General features: G+C 36.0%; 1 protein-coding gene across 4 annotated transcripts in view; it reads right to left on the bottom strand.

Annotated features, from left to right (window-relative positions):
* The window catches only part of VPS13A (vacuolar protein sorting 13 homolog A), a 262998-nt gene that overhangs the window by 138454 nt on the left and 101145 nt on the right, over window positions 1-23399 (bottom strand). For all 4 annotated transcript variants that reach the window (XM_081804091.1, XM_081804093.1, XM_081804092.1 and 1 more), the window contains 4 exons: window positions 15593-15731; window positions 3033-3114; window positions 1425-1576; window positions 877-1033 (listed from right to left, as the gene is read on the bottom strand). In XM_081804091.1, the coding sequence (XP_081660217.1) occupies window positions 877-1033; window positions 1425-1576; window positions 3033-3114; window positions 15593-15731 (530 nt within the window). The remainder of the gene's footprint in view (window positions 1-876; window positions 1034-1424; window positions 1577-3032; window positions 3115-15592; window positions 15732-23399) is intronic.

The following is a 23399-nucleotide window of genomic DNA, read 5'->3' as shown; positions in this document are numbered from 1 at the left end:
AATCCAAAAATACAAAGGAATATACATAATACTCTCTCCTAAATGCCTAACACAGTAAATGGAAATATTATCCAAGATATCATATAATTTATCCATTATGACCATGGGACATAAAATGTTTATGGTAGACAAAATAATGCTATGCCCTGACACCCAAGGATATCCATGTTATGTCCCCCTAAAACCTGACAATATGTTACCTTAGATAGCAAAAGGGACTTTGCAAAGGTAATTAGGTAAAGAGGAAATTAGCCTGGATTGAGATCAGAGATGACAACATGAGAAGGATCTATCAACCTGTACTAATTCTGAGATATAGGGAACCAAATGCAAGGAATTAGGGAGGCCTGTAGGAGTTAAGGCCAGCTCTCACCTAACAGGTAGCAGGAAGCAGACTTAAACCATATGGAAATGAGTTTTGGCAACAACTGAATGAGCGAGAAAATGGATCTTCCCCTAGAGTCTCCATAGAGGAGCTCCAATTGGCACCTTGATTTTCATGTGTTAAGACTTATGTCAGACTACTGATTAATAGAACTTAAGACAACAAATTTCTGTGGTTTTAAGACACTAAGTCTGTGGTAAATTGTTACATTATCAACAGGAACTAATTCAGCACTGTAGTATTGAATTAGATTTAAAAGTAAACCAGGACTATTTTACTTTCCTTTATGAAAAAAAATTATCTTCATTTTGTCTTTGATCTACCTTCCTAGATTTCCAAGTATAAGATAAAACCTGAAGACCAACTCATAATACAGTATTTCTTTGAGAATTTTTAATAAATGTACTGATTCAAAGCCTAGAGAATTTTAAACTCTCTAGTAGGGAGTCAAACAATAAAGTTTATTACTTTAAAAAAATTGAGATGCTTACCAGTGTGTTCTGGGCATTTTAGGCAGAACTCTTTCAAAAAGGCATTTGCTTTCAAATCAAATGTTCTAAGTTCAACATCTGTGCCCAATCCTAAAACATCAACTTCTACCACAGGTAGTTCAAAATCTCCAACAAGGTGATAAAACTGAATCAAAACCTGGAGAAAAAAGAAAAAAGAAAGTACCACTACCAAAATAAAAAATTATTTATGTGGATGGTGGTTATAAATGGATATATAAGGTATACATATGATCTGTATTTAAACTTAGGAAAGATTTTATATCACACATACCTACACATTTATGTTGTACAATTAACTATTTTTAATAAATATGTATCAAATACCCATAATATATGATCTAAACTCCTAACTTTTGATTAAGAAAATTAATCCTCAAAGGGAGGAAAAATCACATAGCAACATCTGGATTCAGCTTAAACTGGACAAAACAGGAGGACATGTTAGCAATGCGACTATATAAATACACTGAATAGCAGCAATGACAAACAATTTAAAGAAGCCATATTAATTTTACCATGGTACATACCTCTGGCACTTCAAATCTTATTTTATACTGAATCATATTTTTTGAACAATCTGGCTTTTGAAATTTTTTTTGGTAACTTTGAATTTCAGTAGGAGATTGAAGAGGTTCGTCCAAGGGACTACATGGTGCATCAAAAAATTCTTCCTCTGAATCTAAATGTTATAGAACATTAAGTCAATAATCAAAATGACTGATTTAATAACATTTTTATAATTTTTCTGAAATAAATATGAATACAAATATATTAGTGGTCTAAATATTTCAAAATCTGAATAAAGATGAGAAAATAATAGAAAAGAATAGAGATTATGTCTGAAAATAACATTTTTGATGACAAAAAATACAGAAAATATAAAGTTCAACCTTAGATTAATGAACATCACCTTTTAAAGTCATTAGTCTAAAAATTGCAAACAAAAATTTTATTTTTTATTTTTATTTTTGAGAGAAAGAGAGAGAGAATGTGCATGCACCAGCAGGGGTGGGGAGGGGCAGAGGGAGAGAATTTTAAGTAGGCTCCATGCTGGGCTCCCCCAACACAGGGCTTGATCTCATGACCCTGAGGTCATGATCTGAGCTGAAATCAAAGTCAGATGCTCAACTGACTGAGCCACCCAGGCGCCCCGCAAAAGAAAATTTTATAGCAAATGCCAATGATTACATGCAACATGAATTTTCAAAAGAACACACTAATACGCTTGCTCTACCTGGGTAACAAAAATAGGAATGAGTTACAAAATCTGCAATATTAAAAGAACAAAGCAGGCCCTGAGGTTCGGATGAAGAAACGAGATCAATCACTATTTCATTCGTTTGTGTGTGTGTGTGTGTGTGTATGTATGTATGTATGTATGTATACACACACATATATATAATAAATTTCTAGAATTTACTATGAAAAACACTACAAAACTAGTAAAACCATTAAAAGAAGATTTAAAGGAAACTAAAACCATCTAAGGTGTATCCCTGACAACCAAAAACTGAATTTAGGGTAGATCTCACAAACCTCTCCTCCCCACCCCTTAACCACACAGAAAGAAAAACGTTCTGTAGAAAACTGAAGACTGACATGGCAACTTCAGTTACGTAACATTTAGCAATTTTTAAATCCTTAAAAACAGAGAAATAGGTTTACGTTTCTTTCCAATGTGGCCAAGAAAAAGCAGGTATCTGATGTCAAAATATTTACCAGTTTTCATAGTGTGAATGTAGGTATTAAGGCTTGATTTTTTCATTTAATAAAAAAGGAAAATATAAAAATAAAACTAAAGCTTTACTATGACAAGATTCTCCAAATAACTAAGTAACATTATAAATTATGTATCAATAGAGTTTCATAGGGGCTCCTAGCTCAAAGGAGGATAAAGATTAACTAGTGGATTTTGTGAGATTATGAGTTTAACTTTTATTTACCAAAAATTTCTGCTGCAAAAGCAACTTTAAGGAACATCCAAGTTCTATTATCTTAAAGGAATTTTAGTGAAAATTTCTGGAAAACATACACATATCTGCTATTGCCTACAATTTTCTGTATAATCTCAAAATGAAAATTATATTCATAATGCATTTTAATAAGGAAAACTTCCTAAACCAGTTTCGTTTTACCATCATCAACACATGGAAGTTCCAAGAAAGGAAGCATTTTCTGTGAAATCTGTGATGTTCCCAAAGAAGTGGACCTTTGAATCTGGAAAAAAAGTAATTCACTGTTAATTAGCATAAAGATTTTTATTCAAAGTCGTAAGACAATTTTGACAAAAACAAACAAAAAATCTCACTTTGAACTAAGAAAAAAAGTCCAGTCTGAATTAGGTAAATAAATTATAAAATATAGATTTAAAGAAGTGGTTTTATGGGGCGCCTGGGCAGCTCAGTCGTTAAGCGTCTGCCTTCGGCTCAGGTCATGATCCCGGGGTCCTGGGATTGAGCCCCGCATTGGGCTCCCTGCTCAGCGGGAAGCCTGCTTCTCCCTCTCCCACTCCCCCTGCTTGTGTTCCCTGTCTCTCTCTGTCAAATAAATAAAATCTTTATTTAAAAAAAAAAGTGGTTTTACAACTTCAAGGCTAAACAGAAATCACAGAACTGTTATATTAATTTTCTTGTTGACAGGCTTTGAGTAGGAAAAGATCTTAGATACTCAATGTCTCACTAAATAAGAAAACCATCTCAGGACATCCACAGAAAATAACCAGTCCCAATATTTAAAACCCCAGAGTTGGCAAGTTTGCACTTTTACTTTTCATTTTTTGAAAAATATTTCATTAAATTGACTTTTTTACTGCTTTGAGAAATATGATACATAAAAACATATAATGCAATTTGATAAAATAGTAAGACATACCTGAAACTTCTACCCAGGCCAAAAAACTAAGCAATATTATACCCCTACCTAGAAGCGTCTAATGTGATCTTCCTCGATTATATTCCCTAAAACTGATCACGATTTCACTTTAATTTACTTGTTTTTACCTCCTATGCATGATTCTTTAACATGGTTTATCCTCTGCTTCCTTCTAAACTGTACAAAAAAGGAGTATCACACATGTTTTCGTATGACATTCTTCTACAAAATAATGTTTAAATTTTATCCATATTGATTGTTCACTCATTCTCACTGCCTTACTACATTGCACATTTGATGAATAATTTGTCCAGTACACGGTTGATATATATTTGTATTGTTTACAAATTTTTTGCTTTTACTCATAGTGCCACCATAAGCATCCTTGAACATGTCTCCAGGTGTTCATATGTAAGATTTTCCATGGTGTATATATGAAGGAGTGCAATTGCACATGTTCACCTTACTAAGTAGTATCAAACTGTTTTCACAAGTAGTTGCAACACATTAAACTAATGTCAGCAGATTAGAATTTGTATGGCCACATAGCCTCATAAATGCTTAGTGTTTTCAAACATTTTAAATTCTGGCAATCTTCCTGGCAATTTCACCTTAGCTTTAAATAGAATTTCACAAATGCATTACAGTTACATGTTCTACACAGGTTCATGGGTTGGGTTTGTCCTTCTCCAAATCCTATTTGTTTTTGGGAAGACATTTTTACTGAAACATAACCTACTACATAGGAATACATTAACTAAGTATAAGGTTCAGTAAGCTGTCATAAAGAAAACACACCCATGCACCCAAAATCCAGATCTAGGAATAGAACATTACTATCAATGCAGAAACCTCCATTGTGGGACTCATGATCATTAGGCATACCCCCCAAAAGAACTATGCTGTCCTAATTTCAATTTTTAACGTTCTGCAATTTTTTACATCTACATTAATGGTAGAATGGTTTTGTTTTGCATTTTCCTGATGAGTAATAAAATTAAATACCTTTTCACATGTCTGCTCATGTTTTATTGGGCTATTGCTCTCCTTATATATTTTGGATAAAGTATTTTGTAGATTATGTAATGCAAATGTTTTTTGCAATTGGATGGCTTGCCTTTTTCATTTTTAACAGGTGTCCTTCAAAAAGTAGAAAATTTTAATTGTCATCAATTTATTTTTTTATTTGTGCTTCTTTATCCCAAGACATCTTTACCTACCACAAGCACTTAAAGATTTTCTCTTATGTTTTTTGGTAAAGAAACTATACTTTTGGGGCATTTACATTTATGTCTATGTTCCATTTCAAGTTAAATTCCATGTGTTATTTTTTTCCCACTTGGAAATCTAGTTATTTCAGAATCATTTATTGAAAGAACTATCACATATCCCCCACTTATTTGGGTTGGCATCTTTGTATGAAATCAAATATATATATTAACCATGTATTATATTGTACATTTATATCCAGGCTTTATTCTACTTCATTGATCTGTATGTCTATTCTCATACCAAACAAAACCACTTTCTTTAGTGAAGTAGCTATAAAATAAACCTTGAAATCAAGTATTAGAAAACCTTTAACATTATTCTTATCCAAAATTGTTTTGGCTAAAATTATGGAAGCAACCTAAGTGTCCGTCGAAGATGTGGTATATACATGCAATGCGGTATTATTCAACCATAATAAAGAATGAAATCTTGCCATTTGCAACAACATGGATAGATCCAGAGAGTATGGTTCTAAGTGAAGTAAGCCAGAGAAAGACAAATACCATGTAATTTCACCCACATGTGGAATTTAAGAAACAAAGGAAAAGAGACAAACCAAAAACAGACTCTTACCTACAGAGAACAAACAGATGGTTAATGGGGGAGCAGGGATGGGTGAAATAGATGAAGGGGGTTAAGAGTACACTTATCTTGGAAGAACACGGAGTAATACAGGGAAGTGCTGAATCACTATACTGTACACCTGAAATGAATGTAACACTGTATGTTAACTATACTGGAATTCACATTAAAAATAAAATGTTTTAGCTAATATGTGTCCTTTACATTACTGTATATACTTTATAATTAGCTTGTTAATTTCCAGGAGAGAAATCTTCTGTATTCTGATTGAGGTTGTGAGAAATCTACAGAGTTTGGAGAAGATTGCCAACTCAATGAGGTCAGGCCTCCAATCCTTGACTATGCATATCATTCCACTGTTTAGGCTTTCTTTGTTTTCAGGAATGTTTTGCAGTTTTAGGTTTACAGGTCTTGTACTTCTTTTGTTAATTTTTTTTTCTTAAGTATTTAGCCCTTTTTAGTGTTGTGATGAATGGAGTATTTTTCATTTTTACAAACAATTATTTACACTGATAACGTATCTCGCAAACTTGCTATTACTAGTGTTATTTTTCTACATTCCTTAGGACTTTCTGCATGAATGATCACTTCATCTGCAAATAAAGATAGTTTTACTTCTTTTTTCTAATTGTCTTTTTCTTGATTTATTTGCAAAAGCTAGAACATTCACTATCAACTTGAATAGAAGTCGTGAGAAAAGGCATTCTTGAACTATTCCAGATCTTACAGGGAAAGCATTCAGTCTTTCTCAAATTAAGTTCAATACTAACTATAGGTTTTTCCTAGATGTCCCTTACCAGGTTGAAGAAACTCTTTTATTCCCCGTTTGTTAAGAGTTTTTATCATCGCAGCACCTGGGTGGCTCACTGGGTTAAGCATCTGCTTTCGGCTCAGGCTGTGATGCTAGGGGTCCTGGGATGGAGCCCCTAGTTGGGTTCCCGGTCAGCAGGGAGTCTGCTTCTCTCTCCCTCTGCCCCTCTCCCGGCTTGGGCTCTCTCTTGCTCGCTCACTCTCTCAAGTAAATTTTTTTTTAAGTTTTTATCATCAATAATTGTTGGGTTTTGTCAATACTTTTTCCTCTTCTATTGAGATGACCATATACTTTTTCTCCTTTAGTCCATGAATATGATTAATAGCAATGACTGGTGAACCATTTTTGCTTTCATAAGGTAAATGCATTTGATTATAGTTTATTATCCTTTTTATATGTCATACTACTTGGTTGTAGTATTTGTTAAGGATTTTTGCATCTATGTTAATGAACGTACATCTCTATAGTTTTCTCATAATTCCTTTGTCTGATTACAAAACAGGACAATCTATGCAAAGAAACAAGTAAGGACAGCCCATGCACAGACAAAATTAGCAGACACAATTCAGGAGGAAGTAAGGCACTGGACTTATTACAAAAGGATTTTTTTTTTTTTTTAATGCCTCAAATATGCTCAGAAAGCTGAAAAGGACCACGGAGAAAGAGCTAAAGGAAATCCCAACAATGATGTCACAACAAAGAGAAAACAACAATGAAGAGACAAATTTTAAGAACTCAAGGAGAAATTCTGGATCTGAAAAGTGCTAGATAACAAATGAATATCATTATGGATCCTGAAGTCATCTGAAGGATAAGGACATACTAGGAACAACATTACTTCCACATATTCAACACTGTGGATGAAATGAACAAATTCCTTAACAGACAAAATCTTACAAAGGTCATGCAAGACTAAACTGATACTGTAAACAGTCCTGTAAAAATGAAACAATTTGAAAATCTTTCAGTAAAGAAATTCTAGGCACAGATGGCTTCACTGGTATTTAAGACAGAAACAGTATCTACTCTTTACAGTATATTTCTTATAAAATAAGAAATGGGGGAAAACTTTTCCAATTCATTTTACAAGGCTGGACTTTCTCTGATATCATATGCAAACACGTAACAAGTATAAACCAGGATCCTATTATGAACGTAAATACAAAAATCCTCAACAAAAAATTAGCAAATAAATCCAACAATGTACTAAAAGTATCCTGAGCAAAGGAGGTTTATATTAGGAATGCAAAGCTAGTTTAACATTCAAGAATCAAGTAATTCATCATATTAAAAGAATAAAGAAGAAAACTGTATGATTACAACAGATGCAGCAAAAGCATTACATAAAATGCTACAAATATTCCTGACACAAATAAAACTATCGGCTAACTAGAATAAAAGAGTACTTCCCTCAACCTGGGAAATAACATGTAGGAAAAATCTACAGCTATTATTATTCCTAATAAGGTAAGACTAACTACACTCCTGCCACTGAAGTCATGGATAGTAGCAGCCTGACCCACTGAAACTGAGAAAGTGGCACCATTCTCGGAAATCCAGGAGGGAACTTTATCCCCCAAAACCCATACCTTTTGAGCCCATGTTGGTAGTGGCACCTCTGTGGATCTCAGAATAACCTTCGGGATTATTCTTTTCCTTTTACTGAAGAAGAATAAAGCACGTTCCCAGCTGGATGGCCCTACTGTTCCACCCTGTAGTATCCCCGAACTTCAAGGGATCTTCTTCATCTTGTCCTGAGTCTGCCCTCTTTAGTCTAAGCTGGCAGTACTTCAGCTGGTACAGCCCCATCTCTTTTCCTGGCTTCAGCTCAGAGGATGGATTAGAGCCACTGAGTCACACCCTTAAGTCCTTTATCAAGTGTTTTGTGCAAATGCCCTTGGTTTTCTCTCTATAACACACTTTCCCATTTTTTGCCATATGGATAGGTTTAGCACTTTCCAAATCTTTAAGACCTGTTACTGATTTGCTTCACAAATCCTTCTTAAAAATGTATCTTCTCTTGCATTTTACTATTAGCAATTAGGAAAAAATAAGACCATGTCTTGAACAGTTTGCTTAGAAGGAATCTCAATTAAATATCCAAGTTCATCACTTACATTGTTCCACACTAGAAAATAATCCAGCGAAGTTCTTTCCCACTTTATAACAAGGATCATCTTGCCTCAAAACTCTTTCACACTCTACTTATTATCCAGTTCTAAACCCACTACAACAACCTCACTTTCTGGTACCAAAAGCTGTATTAGTTTGCGAGGGCTGTCGTAACAAAACTCCATAGACTGGAGGGCTTAAACAACAGAAATTTATTTTCTTACACTTTGGGAGGATAAGAAGTCCAAGATCAAGGTGTTGACATAATTTGTTCTAACTGAGGCCTCTCTTCTAGGTTTGCAGATGTCCACCTCCTTGTTGTGCCCCCCCCTCCCCAATGGTGTTTCCTGGGTACATGTGCATCTCTGGTGTCTTTTTCTGTGTCTGAATTTCTACTTCTTATGAAGATGCCAGACTGACTGCATTAGGACCCACTCTAATGGCCTCTTATTAACTTAACCACTTTTTAAGGCCCTATCTCCAAATACAGTGACATTCTGAAGTACTAGGGTTAAGGCTTCAATATGTAGATTTTCAGGGGATACAGAACAACAAAATATGTGAAGCACATGTATATTTCAACTACAAAATACTTATGAAAAAATTTAAATAGACCTAAAAAAATGGAAAGATATATCATGTTGATGGACTGAAAGATTCAATATTGTTAAAATGTCAATTCTCCCCAAATTGATAATACAATAAAATCACCATGAAAATCCCCACAGAATTTTTTTGTAGAATTGAAAAGCTGATTCTAAAAATTATAGGGAAAGAACTAGTGGAAACTAGTTGGGAAAAGAAAACAGTTTAGACGTCACATTATCTGATTTCAAGATTTACCATTTTTAACTGTATCAAAAAGAATACCTACAAATAAATTTAATCAAAGAGGTGAAAAATCTGTACTCTGAAAACTATAAAACATTGATGAAAGAAACTGAAGACACAAATGGAAAGATATTTCACACTTAAGGATTGCAAAAAGTAGTAGTGTTAAAAAGTTCACACTACTCAGAGCAATCTTCAGATTCAATGCCATCTCTATCAAAAGTCTAGTGATGTATTACACACACGTGGAAAAAATAATCCTAACATTTGTATGACCCTGAACAGCCAAAGCAATCTTGAGAAAGAAGAACAAAGCTGGAGGCATCATACTTCCTAACTTCAAGCTCTATTACAAAGCTAAGGTAATCAAAACAGTACAGTACCAACACAAAAACAGATCCATAAATCAATGGAACAGAAATGAGAGGCCAGAAATAAACCCAAGCATTAACAATCAATTTTTGGCAAAGGAGCCAAGAATATACAACAAGGAAAGGATAGTTTCTTCAACAAATGGTGCTGGGGAAACCGGACAGCCACATGCAAAAGAATAAAACTGGACTCCTCTATCTTATACACAAAATCAACTTAAAATGGATTACAGACTTGAATGGAAGACCTGAAGCCATAAAGCTTTTAGAAGAAAACAGAGGCAGGTAAGCTCCTTGACAGCAATCTTGGCAATGATTTTTTGGATCTGACATCAAAAGCAAAGGCAACAAAAGCAAAAACAAACAAGTGGGACCACCTCAAACTAAAAAACTTCTGCACAGCAAGGGAAACTATCAACAAACGAAAAGGCAATGAAGTGAATGGGAGAAAATATATGCAAATAATAGATCTGATAAAGGATTAATATCCAAAATATATAAAGAATTCATTCAACTCAGCAAAACAAATAATTCAATTAAAAAACGGGAAGAAGAAAGAAATGTACATTTTCCAAAGAAGACATACAGATGGTCCACAGACACATGAAAAGATGCCCAACATCTAATAAGGGAAATGCAAATCAAAACAATGATGAGGTATCAGCCGAAATCTGTTAGGATGGCCACGATCAAAAGGACAACAGACCCAGCGTGGCTACCGCACAGACCAGACTTATTTGCTTGTGCACCACACTCTAACAACCAGGCCTCATTTTTTGTGTGTGGGGAGGTGGAAAATGCCACAGAAAGAAAGCAGAGCAAAGCAAAGCAAAAGACAACTCTAACTATAGGCTTCTCTGAAACCACGAGCTGTCACTATAAACATCAACATCAACCATCCTGGTTCTGGACATCTTTCCAGGTCCAGGTGGCTAATATATTTTTTTTTTAAATATTTTATTTATTTGACAGAGAGAGACACAGCGAGAGAGGGAACACAAGCAGGGGGAGTGGGAGAGGGAGAAGCAGGCTTCCCGCTGAGCAGGGAGCCCGATGCGGTTCGATCCCAGGATCCTGGGATCATGACCTGAACTGAAGGCAGACGCTTAATGACTGAGCTACCCAGGTGCCCCTAAATAAATAAAATCTTTTAAAAAGTTGAAAAAAAGAAAAAAAAAAAAGACAACAGGTAACAAGTATTGGAGAGGATGTGGAGAGAAAGGAACTCTTGTGCACTGTTGGGAATATAAATTGGTGCAGCCACCAAGGAAATAGTGGGGAGGTTCCTCAGAAAATTAAAATTAGGACTACCATATGATCCAGTAATCTCACTTAACTGGTTTTTCCAAAGGAAATGAAAACAGGATATCAAAAAGAGACTGCACTCCCATATTCACTGCACCATTATTCACAATAGCCAAGATGTGGGAAACTACCCTACGTGTCCATCAAACACTTGAATGGATAAAAGCATGGCATTTATATACAATATATAAGCATATATATACACACATATATTCATATATATAATGTAAATTACTCAACCATGAGAAAGAAGGAAATCCTGCCATTTGTGACAACATGAATGGAACTTGAGGGCATGATGTTAAGTGAAATAAGCTGGACTGAGAAAGATACTGCACAGTACCATTTATATGTGGAATCTAACAACAATTAAAGGTCAAACTCATAGCAACAGAGTAGAGAAGTGGTTGCCAGGGGCTGCAGGGTGGAGGAAATAGGGAGCAGTTAGTAAAAGGATACAAACTTTCAGCTTTGAGATGAGTAAGGCTAAGGATCTAATGTAAAATATGCTGACTACAGTCAACAACACTGTATTAAATAACAGGAATCTGCTAAGAGAGTAGAACTAAATGTTCTCATCAAAAACAAATATGTGAAGTAATGGATGTGTTAATTAACTGGACAGGTGAAATCCTTTCGCAACATATACACATACTAAGCCACCACAATGTACACATTAGTATTTTATAGTTTTATTTGTCAATTGTACCTTAAGAAAGGTGAAATAAAAATTAAGAAGAAAAGTAAAATCTATTATACGAAGTGGACAGGAACATCCAGCTTCAAGAGATATTTAGGTGTTAAAATCTTTCAGACTTGTGAAGGGGTGATTGTTTAAAAAACTTTTCTTTATCTGACCTATGAAACCCCTTCAAGTTAAATTAAAACTCTTAGTAATGATCTAGTGTTTTGTACTGAACTTTCTTAGGAAACTGGGAGAAAGTGGAAAATAAAGCCCCTGCAGGTTAGGATCTCATTTATATAGAAAGCAGCATGAAAACAGCAAAAAGAATGTCAGCTGTAGGGCTGTAGATTTGTTTAAAGAGAGAAAAAGAAACCTGAACTCAAAATTTGGCTCTGCAAGCTAAAAGTTACAAACTTTATCATCTTAGCAAAGTATTTAACCTAAGAGTCTGTTTCCTGGGCAAAATAGTAACTGTTAATACTTAACTTGCTGGATTGTGATAAGGATTAAAGATAAAAATATGCAAAATCTAGAGCTGGGCTAGGTGTTGAATATAAATAATTAACAGATGACCTTATGTAGTAATCCTTAGCCAAGTGTGTGGCCTGACACATAACAGAAATTCAGCGTAAGATGTATTACATAGTTATTCTCAGCCTATTTTTTTTTCTTTTTAAAGATTTTATTTATTTATTTGAGAGAGAGAGTGAGAGAGAGAAAGAGCACAAGAGGGGGGAGTGGGAGAGGGAGAAGCAGACTCCCTGCTGAGCAGGTAGCCCCATGCGGGACTCGATCCCAGGACTCCAGGATCATGACCTGAGCCGAAGGCAGTCGCTTAACCAACTGAGCCACCCAGGCGCCCGCTCTCAGCCTATTTTTATATAGGCATTTGATTTTAAAAAGAACATCTAGTATAGATCATAGGTTCAACAGCCTTTTGATATACAGATTAAGTCCAGGGGTTGGGAGAGACAAGAGTCCTCTTAGGCTTCAGTGATAACTAAGAATGAACCTAACGTTTACCCAAGTACTTTCTCTTAGAAGCATTTAAGAAGGAAACATACATAAAAATGTAAAATACAATATATATTATGCCAGAAAGGACTCAGAGGTGCCATCAACATAGCATAAAACTGATGGAAGAATCAGACTCACAAGACGGTCCCAGAAAAATTCTCCTTAATATCTGAAAAAGGAGATACATACACACATACATACATAATATTTACCATGAAGCCATGTAGTAAATAAGACATTATAGTATCAGCAAAAGGATAGATAAAAATCAAAGGAATATCACTGAAGTAGAAAAGGGCCAAAAAACAGGCTCAACTCAATGGAGACAGAAAGTGTTTTCAACAAATGAAACTGAAATAACTAAAAATACAAATGTACAAACAGAGTAATTCATCACATGCACCACATAAAAATTTAACATAAAATGGATCATGGATCATAAAACCTAAAACTACAAAATTTCTAGAATAAAACACAGGAAAAACCTTGATCTTGTGTTAAGCAGAGATTTCAGAGATAGGATATAAAAAGTTTCATCCATAAAAGAAAATACTGACAGGGCACCTGGGTGGCTCAGTTGGTTAAGCGACTGCCTTCGGCTCAGGTCATGATCCTGGAGTTCCTGGATCAAGTCCCGCATCGGGCTCCCTGCTCGGCGGGGAGTCTGCTTCTCCCTCTGACCCTCCCCCCTCTCATGCTCTCTCTCTCTCATTCTCTCTCTCAAATAAATAAATAAAATCTTTAAAAAAAAAAAAAAAGAAAAAGAAAATACTGACAAAGTGGATTTCATCAAAACTTAAAAACTCTGCTCTTCAAAAGTAACTGTTAACTAAAAGCTCAGCAACAGATTATGAAAAAACATTACAAAACACTACTGTTTTCAGGGTTATGGTACAACATGTCAGCAACTTACTCTCACAGGGTTTTATGAAGTTCCTTATACTATTTTTACAATTTTTCTATAAGTTTGAAATTATTTCAAAAGAAAAAAGTTAAACGTGAAAAGAAATCAAAATTTTAAAAAGGAGAAAAACATGAGTGAATTTTTTTTAAAGATTTTATTTATTTATTTGAGAGAGAGAGCACAAGGTGGGGAGAGTGGGAAGGGGCAGAGAGAGAAGGAGAAGCAGACTCCCCACTGAGCAAGGAGCCTGATCAGGACTCGACCCCAGGATCTGAGATCATGACCTGAGCTGAAGGTAGATGCTTAACCAACTGAGCCACCCAGTTGCCACAAATGGATATTTTCTTTTTGAAATTTTCTTCATAAGAAATAAGGTACATAAAATAAAACAGAAATCATGAAGGAAAACCTTAACCTTTTTTTTTCCAAGATTTTAATTTATTTGTTTGTTAGAGAGAGAGAGAAAGAGAGGGGGAGAGAGAGGCAGGCAGAGGGAGAAGCAGGCTCCCCACTGAGCAGTAAACCCGACAGATGGGGGGCTTGAGCCCAGGACCCTGTGATCATAACCTGAGCCGAAGGTAGAAGCTTAACTGACTGAGCCACCCAGGCGTTACACCTTAATAACTCTGAATATGTAAAAAGCAAAAGCTTTGGCATGCCAAAAATGAATCCAAGAAAAAACAAAAAAATGTTTGGAAAGGACAAAAAGCAACAATTTCCTTCCACAACACAGCACAAGACATAGTTTTCAAAAACAGAAAGTCAAACACCCACTAAACTTATGAACGGAAGCCCTATGTTACTTGTAAATGCAAATCAAAACCAGAATATAACTTTTCATTTAATAAATTTTAAATTGTTAATACTTACAACTAATGAAAACAGAGAAACAAACACTCACTTACTGCTGGTGGGACTATAGATTAGTACTCAATTTAAAAAAGAAAATTTGGCAAAGTTCATGAAAATGTAAAATTCACTGAGCAATTCCACTTATACGAATTTATCCAGTGGATAAAAATATACCCAAATATATGTACAAGGAAGTTGAAAGCAGTAGGTTATAACTGTGAGCACTCATAACAATATCAATGTTCATCAAAAGGGGATGTTACGCAAATGATGGTACACTTACACAATTCAATACTATATTGCTCTGAAAAGTAAAAGGTGGATCTATACGTGCTAATATGAAGATCTCTCTAAGGTATATAAAATATGATAATGGTGAAAAAATACAGATTCAGAACAGTAAGTATAATGATATAATTTGTGTAAATTTTAAGAACTTAAAAGAGTACATATGTATATATACACACATGAGCATGCCATAGTATATGCCATAAACATTTTTGGAAAGCTAGAGAAGTGGTTAACAGTGTTACCATTAAGGACAGTGACTGCAAGCCAGACAAAGTGAAGAAAAGCAGACTTATCACATAACTTTACTATTTGTACCTTTTACTCTTTCATCATTTTCTCTTTTACAGTGTAAAAAAAAAAAAAAATTGTTTTTAGAGGGGGAGAGTAACACGGGGTGGGGAAAGAAGAGGGAGAAAGAAGAATCTTAAACAGGCTCCAGGCCCAGTGCAGAGCCCCATGCAGGGCTCAGTCTCACAACCCTGAGATCATGACCTGAACCGAAATCAAGAGTTGGATACTTAACCAACTGAGACACCCAGGTGCCCCAATTTTTTTTTTAAAGCAGGCTCCATGTCTAGCAGAGCCCATTGTGGGGCTTGAACTCACAATCCTGTGATCAAGACCTGAGCTGTGATCGAGTTGGATGCTTAACCAATTGAGCCACCCAGGTAGCCCTAATTGTAATTTTTAAGTTCTCCTGAAAATGAATTAAATTGTTTTACCCAAAATTTGTGGCTAAAGTTGTCAAGTTTCTTTAATTTGTACTTTTATCAATTTTGCAAAAATATTACCTGAAATGGTTTGGCAGGGGCATATGTTTCAGTTGCAGGTGTGGGTTTCGGAATGCTTTCAATCAATTCCAAAATTCCTTGCAGTTTTTTATCTGAGATTCGTAAAGAAATCAGTGGTAACTTTCCAAAAATCTTGAATCTGTTCCAAAAAACAGGAATCATTTAAAGCAAACTTCATTCTGATTTAAGTGTACTAATTAAAAACACAGTTGTTCCCCTTAATATATCCAAAAATAATAGAATGCAATTTTAAGCTCAAAAAATTATCCACATAGTCCATAAGACATTTCACAATCTCCATTCAAATTTCTATTTGGCCTTACCGACCCATCTCATTAGGTGACCTAGACTCATTATTTTTCAGAGATTTTTTTTTTTTAAGATTTTATTTATTTTTGAGAGAGAGAGAGAGCACAGGCAGGGGGAGGGGTAGAGAGAGAAGCAGACTCCCTGCTGAGCAGGGAGCCTGGTACAGGACTCGATCCCAGGACCCTGGGATTATGACCTGAGCCTAAGGCAGACATTTAACTGACTGAGCCACCCAGGCGCCTCAGAGATTTATTTTCTAATGTTATTATGTTTATTATCCCTTTACTAGTTGCCAATACAGCTGACAATAATTATTGTTTATTACAAGATAGGCATTAAGGAAAGCACTGATATGCATTATCATAAGTTCTCACAACCTATAAGGTAGACAACCAATTTCTGCTCTCTGTTTTTTATAAGTTCCCATATATATAAATGGTTCCTAACAGGAAACTAATGCTTAGTAAGTTCAAATAACTTCTCTAAGAGATAATATATCTAAATTATGTTTAAAAGTCAGATCTGCCTGAAGAAAAATTACATGATCATATAAATTGATGCATGGCAAAATCCAACACCTGTTCATGATAAAAACTCTCGATGAACTAGAATAAAGGTGAGCTTCCTCAACTTGATAAGGAGTATCAACAAAAAACCTACAGCTATTGTATTTAATGGTAAGAAACTCAGTTTTCCCACTAAGATTAGGTGCAAAGCAAAGAGGTCTCTCTGATCATTCCTTTTCAACACTGTACTGGAAGTTTCTGCCAATCCAATAGGACAAGAAAAGGAAATAAAAGGTATACAGATTTTGTTCACAGATGACATGATCATCTATACAGAATATCTAAAAAGAGAAAAAAAAAAAAAGACTCCAAGAACTAATAAGCCCTTATACCAAGGTTGCATAATACAAGGTTGGTATGCAACAGTCAATTGCTTTCCTACATAGAATGGACAAGTAGAATTTAAAAATTAAAAATAATACCATTTATATAAGCACCCAAAAAATGTAATACTTGGGTATAAATCTAACAAAATATATACAAGATCTATACAGAGGAAACTGCAAAATTCTGATGAATGAAATCAAACAAGAAATGAATATAAATGAAGAGTTACTCCATATTTATTTGTGGATATTAAAATTCAATATTCTCAAGAGGTTAGTTCTTCCTAAAATGATTCATAGACTCAATGCAATGAAAGTCAAAATACCAGCCAACTACTTAATATTGACAAAATGACTCTAAAGTTTAAATGGAGAGGTAAAAGATCCAGAATAGCCAACATAATACTGAAGGAGAAGAACAAGGATGGAGGATTGACACTCCCTGACCACAAGGCTTACTATAAAGCTACAGTAAGCAAGATATTGGTATTGGCAATAGAACAGACAAAGGTATCAATGGTCAGAATAGAGAGCACAGGAGTAGACTTCTATAAATACAGCCTACTGGTCTTTGACAAAGGAGAAAAGGCAATACAATGAAGCAAAGATATTCTCTTCAAAAAATTTAAGACTAATCTAGAAAAGTGTTGCTAAGGCTGATGTTCAAGAGATTACTATCTACGTTTTCTTTTAGGATTTTTATGGTTTTAGGTCTCATACTTAGGTCTTTAATTCATTTTGACCTCATTTGTGTGCATGCTGTTAAGTGGTCCAATTTCATTCTTTTACACATAGCTGTCCAGTTTTCTCAACACCATTTTTTGAAGAGACTGTCTTCTCATTGTATATCTTTGCCTCCTTTTTATAATTGACCATATAGGTATGGGTTTATCTCTGGGAACTCTATTCTGTTCCACTGATCAATGTGTGTATTTTTGTGCCAGCACCATACAGCTTTGATTATTACAGCTTTGAAGTATATCTTGAGATCTGAGATGCTGTTATCTCCAGCTTTACTCTTTTTCAAGACTGCTTTGCCTATTCAGGGTCTTTTGCGGTTCAATACAGATTTTAGGATTATTTGTTCTAGTTCAGTGAACAATGCTATTGATATTTTGATAGGGATTGTACTGAATCTATAGATTGCTTTGGGTTGTATGGACATCTAATGGTATCAATTCTTCCAAACAATGAGCATGGATAGCTTTCCATCTGTTGGTGTCTTCAATTTCTTTCATCAATAATTATAGTTTGCAGAGTACAGGTCTTTCCCTTCCTTGGTTATGTTTATTCTTAGGTATTTTATTCTTTTTGGTGCAATTGTTAATTGGATTTTTTTTCTTAATTTCTCTTTCTGCACTTTGTTATTAGTATATCAAAATGCAATAGATTTCTGTATATTAATTATTTATCTGCAAGTTTACTGAATTCATTTATTCTAATAGTTTTTTTGGTGGAATCTTTAGGGTTTTCTATATATAGTTTCATGTCATCTACAAATAAGGGTCACAGAAAAACTGAAAGGAGATAGAAAAAAAAATTTTTTTTTTTAATACCCCTTGCATCTACCCATGCATTGCCTCCTTCATTAAAAACATTCCCAACCAGAATGGTACATTTGTTGAAACTGATGAACCTACACTGACACATCATAATCACCAAAGTCCACAGTTTACATTACTATTCACTATTGGCATTGTACATTCTGTGGGTCTGGTCAAGTGCATAATGAAATGTATTAATCATTATATCATCTAGAGTATATCATGTAAAGTATTTTCACTGCCCTAAAAATCCCCTGGGCTTCAATTATTCATCGCTCCCCTACCACCTTCAAGTCCTGGCAAGCACGGATTTTTTTAACTGTGTCCATAGTTTTGCCTTTTCCAGAAGTCATCTAGTTGAAATCATACAATATGTAGCCTTTTCAGATTGGCATCTTTCACTTGGTAATATGCATTTAACGTTTCTCTACATCTTTCCATGACTTGACAGCTTATTTCCTTTTAGCAGTGAATAATATTTCATTGTTTGATATGCTACAGTTTATCACCTATTGACTGACATCTTGGTTGCTTACAACTCTGGGCTATAAAATTGAAATATAAAATTTGTGCGTATAAGCTTTATATGAAAGTGTAAATAAAACTACTATAAACATCTGCATGTAGGTTTTCTGTGGATCTAAGTTTCAACTCCTTGAGACCTAAAACCATAAAAATCCTAAAAGAAAACAGACAGTAATCTCTTGTACATCAGCCTTAGCAACACTTTTCTTAAGTATCTCTCCTCAGGCACATGAAACAAAAGCAAAAATACACTACTGAGACTACATCAAAATAAAAAGCTTTCACAAAGCAAAAGAAACCATCAACAAAATGAAAAGGCAACCTACTGAATGGGAGAAGATACTTGCAAATAATATATCCGATAAAGGGTTAATATCAAATATATAAAGAATTTCTAAAACTTGACACCAAAAAAAACAAACAATCCAATTAAAAAATGGGCAGAGAGGGGCACCTGGGTGGCTCAGTCAGTTAAGCGTCTGCCTTCGGCTCAGGTCATGATCCCAGGGTCCTGGGATCGAGCCCCGCGTTGGGCTCCCTACTCTGCAAGGAAGCCTGCTTCTCCCTCTCCCTCTGCCTGCTGCTCCCCCTACTTGTGCTTTCTGTGTCAAATAAATAAATAACTAAAACTTAAAAAAAAAAAATTGGGCAGAGACCTGAATAGACATTTTCCCAATTAAGACATACAGAGGGCTAACAGACGCATGAAAACATGCTCAACATCACTCATCATCAGGGAAATACAAATCAAAACCACAGTGAGATATCACCTCACACCTGTCAGAACGACTAAAATCAAAAAGACAAATAACAACTGTTGCCAAGAATATGGAGAAAGAGGAATCCTCATGCAGCATTGGCATGCCATCGCAGAAAACAGTATGGAGGTTCCTCAAAATATTAAAAACAAATACTCTATGACCCAGTAATTCCACTGGTGGTTACTGACCCAAAGAAAATGAGAAAAGTAATTTGAAAAAATACATACACACTTATGTTTGTAGTAGTATTTAAAACAAGCCAGTGGAAGCAACACAAGTGTCCATCAATAGATAAACGGATAAAGAAGTTGTAGTACATATATACAATGAAATATTACTCCACCATGAAAAAAAATTAAATCTTGCCATTTGTGACATGGAAAGACTAGAAGGTATAATGCTAAGTTAAATAAATACCATATAATTTCACTTCTATGTGCAATCTAAAAAACAAAAACAAAGAAACACACAAATACAGAGAATAAAGTGATGGTTACCAGTGGGAAGGGGGAGGGGGTTGGGGAAAATGGGTGAAGGGCAGTGGGAGGTACAGGCTTCCAGTTATGGAATGAACAAGTCATGGGGATAAAAAGGTATAGCACAAGGAATACAGTCAAATGATACTGTAATAGCCTTGAATGGTGACAGAAGGTGGCTACACTTGTGGTGAGTACAGCACAACATACAGAGGTGTCAAATCACTGTGTACACCTGAAACAAATGTAACCTTAGTGTCAACTATACTTCAACAATTGTTTCCTGTGACCCTATAACTGTTCTAAGTAGTCTTTTTTTTTTTTTTAAGATTTTATTTATTTGAGAGAGAGACACAGCACATGAACACAAGCAGGGGGGATGACAGGCAGAGAGAGAGGGAGAAGAAGGCTCCCCACTGAGCAGGGAGCCCAACATGGGGGGGTTTGATCCCACGGTCCGGGACTGAAGGCAGATGCTTAAACGACAGAGCCACCCAGGTGCCCCTCTAAATAGTCTTTTAAAAAATAATAGTTTAGGAGGAGGAGCAAGATGGTTTAGGAATAGGAGACCTAAATTTCGTCTGGTCCCAGGAATTCAGCTAGATAGGGATCAAAACATTCTGAACACCTATGAACTCAACAGGAGATCAAAGAAAAGAATAGCAGCAACTCTCTGAACAGAAAAGCGACCACTTCCTGGAAGGTAGGACGTGTGGAGAAGTGAATCCGAGGCGGTATTCAGGAGGATAGACCGCGGGGGAGGGAGCCTCCGTCAGCCGCTTCTGGCAAGTGATAGAGCAGCGGAGCACAAAATCGGAACTTTTAAAAGTCGGCTCCGCTGAGGGCCATCACTCCAGTGGCTAAGCAGGGGGTGGAACCCTCACTGGGACAGTGTGGTCTCAGGACCCTCGTGTCAGAGAAAGACCGGGGATGCCTGAGTGCGGCAGAGCTCCCAGGGATCAGAGCGGGGAAGCCGGCTGTAGAGACGGAGCTGAGGAGTGCACCCTCAGCTCAGGGTTGCCATAAACTGTGATCCGTGGCACAGTCGGGCCACTGCTCTTCCAGCAGGGACCAAAGAAGCAGCAGATCCAGGGAGACTCCCCTTCCTCCCCCAGGGAGGAGCAGGGATCTAATGGGTTTAGAGAATCCAAATGGGGTCGTGTGCCAGAGATAGAAACGCTCGGTCACAGGCCTGGTGAGCATGGAATGTGATGGGAGACCAGGGAGACGAGACTGATTGACTGCTTTTCTCTGGGGGCTCACTGAGGAGTGGGGCCTCGAGTTCTCAGCTCCTCCGTGGCAGAGACTGGGAGGCTGCCATTTTCACTCTCGGCCTCCAAAGCTGTACGGAAAGCTTGCGGGGAACAAAAGCTCCCGAGAGCAAACCTGAGCAGATTACTTAACCCGACCGGCAAGGGCAGGGCAATTCCGCCTCCGGCAAAGACATGGAACCACGGCAACAGGCCTGACCCCCAGAAGAGCAGCAAGAACAGCCAGCCAAGACCAAGTTTACCGATCAACGAGAACGGCAGAACTCCAATACTAGGGGAATACTGCACATAGAATTCATGGCTTTTTCCGCATGATTCTTTAGTCTTTCAAAGTTAATTTTTTAAATTTTCTTTAATTTTTTTTTTGAATTTTTCTTTTTCCCTTTTTCAACCATCTTATCAATGCCTTTTTAAAAAATTTTTTATTTTTCATTTTTAAAGTTATATTCTATCCCTTCACTGTAACCTTATTTTTGGCATATATATATATATAAATTGTTCTCTCTTTAAAATTTTGGGATACGGTTTCTTCTAACAGACCAAAACATACCCTAAATCTCTAGTGTATGGCTTTGTTCTACTCTCCTGCCTGACAAGATTCTATCCCTTTTATTTTTTTTAATTTTTCTTTTTTCAACCAACTTATCAATTCCTTTTATAAAATCTTTTACAATTTTCATCTTTACAGTCATATTCCAGCCCTTCATCGTATTTACCCTTATTTTTGTACATATATAAGCTTTTCTTTCTTTAAAATTTAGGAGGCAGTTTCTTCTGACAGACCAAAATACGCCCAAACTCTAGTGTGTGGCACTGATCTATTCACCAGCCTGATCATATTTGATTACATTCTTTTTTTTTCTTTCTTTCTTTCCCTTTCTTTTCCCCCGGTTTCAGGGCTCTTCTGATTTGTTTAGTGTATATTTTTCTGGGGTCATTGTTACCCTGTTAGCATTTTGTTCTCTCATTCATCTATTCTCCTCTGGACAAAATGACAAGAAGGAAAAAATCACCTCAAAAAAAAGGACAAGAGACAGTAGCAACAGCCAGGGACCTAATCAATACGGACATTAGTAAGATGTCGGAACTAGAGTTCAGAATGAAGATTTTAAAGATACTAGCTGGGCTTGAAAAAAGCATGGAAGATATTAGAAAACCCTTTCTGGAGAAATAAAATAACTAAAATCTAACCAAGTCGAAATCAAAAAGGCTATTATTGAGGTGCAACAAAAATGGAGGCTGTCCATTTTTGGAGAGGATAAATGAGGCATAAGAGGGAATTAGTGATATAGAATACCAAATGAGGGAAAACAAAGAAGATGAGAAAAAGAGAGATAAACAACTACTGGATCACAAGGGCAGAATTCGAGAGATAAGTGATACCATAAGGCAAATAAATATCAGAATAATTGGGATCCCAGAAGAAGAAGAGAGAGAGGGGCAGAAAGTATACTGGAGCAAATTATAGCAGAGAACTTCCCTAACTTGGGGAAGTAAACAGGCATCAAAATCCAGGAGGCACAGAGAAACACCCTCAAGATCAATAAAAATAGGTCAACACCCTGACATCTAATAGTAAAACTTACAAGTCTCAGAGACAAAGAGAAAATCCTGAAAGCAGCTAGGGACAAGAGATCTGTAACCTACAATGGTAGAAACATTAGATTGGTAACAGAGACCTGGCAGGCCAGAAAGGACTGGCAGGATGTATTCAGAGCACTAAATGAGAAAAATATGCAGCCAAGAATACTATATCCAGCTAGGCTGTCATTGAAAATTGAAGGAGAGATAAAAAGCTTCCAGGACAAGCAAAAACTAAAGGAATTTGCAAACATGAAACCAGCCCTACAAGAAATATTGAAAGGGGTCCTCTAAGCAAAGAGCCTAAACACAACATAGACCAGAAAGGAATACAGACAATATACAGTAACAGTCACCTTACAGGCAATACAATGGCACTAAATTCCTATCTTTCAATAGTTACCCTGAATGTAAATGGGCTAAATGCCCCAATCAAAAGACACAGGCT

The sequence above is a fragment of the Leptonychotes weddellii genome, chromosome 14, assembly GCF_054177405.1.
Source record: "Leptonychotes weddellii isolate Sample4059 chromosome 14, ASM5417740v2, whole genome shotgun sequence".
Lineage (NCBI taxonomy): Eukaryota > Metazoa > Chordata > Mammalia > Carnivora > Phocidae > Leptonychotes > Leptonychotes weddellii.
The sequence above is the reverse complement of the archived record's forward strand: the minus strand, read 5'-3'. Positions and strand labels throughout refer to the sequence as shown.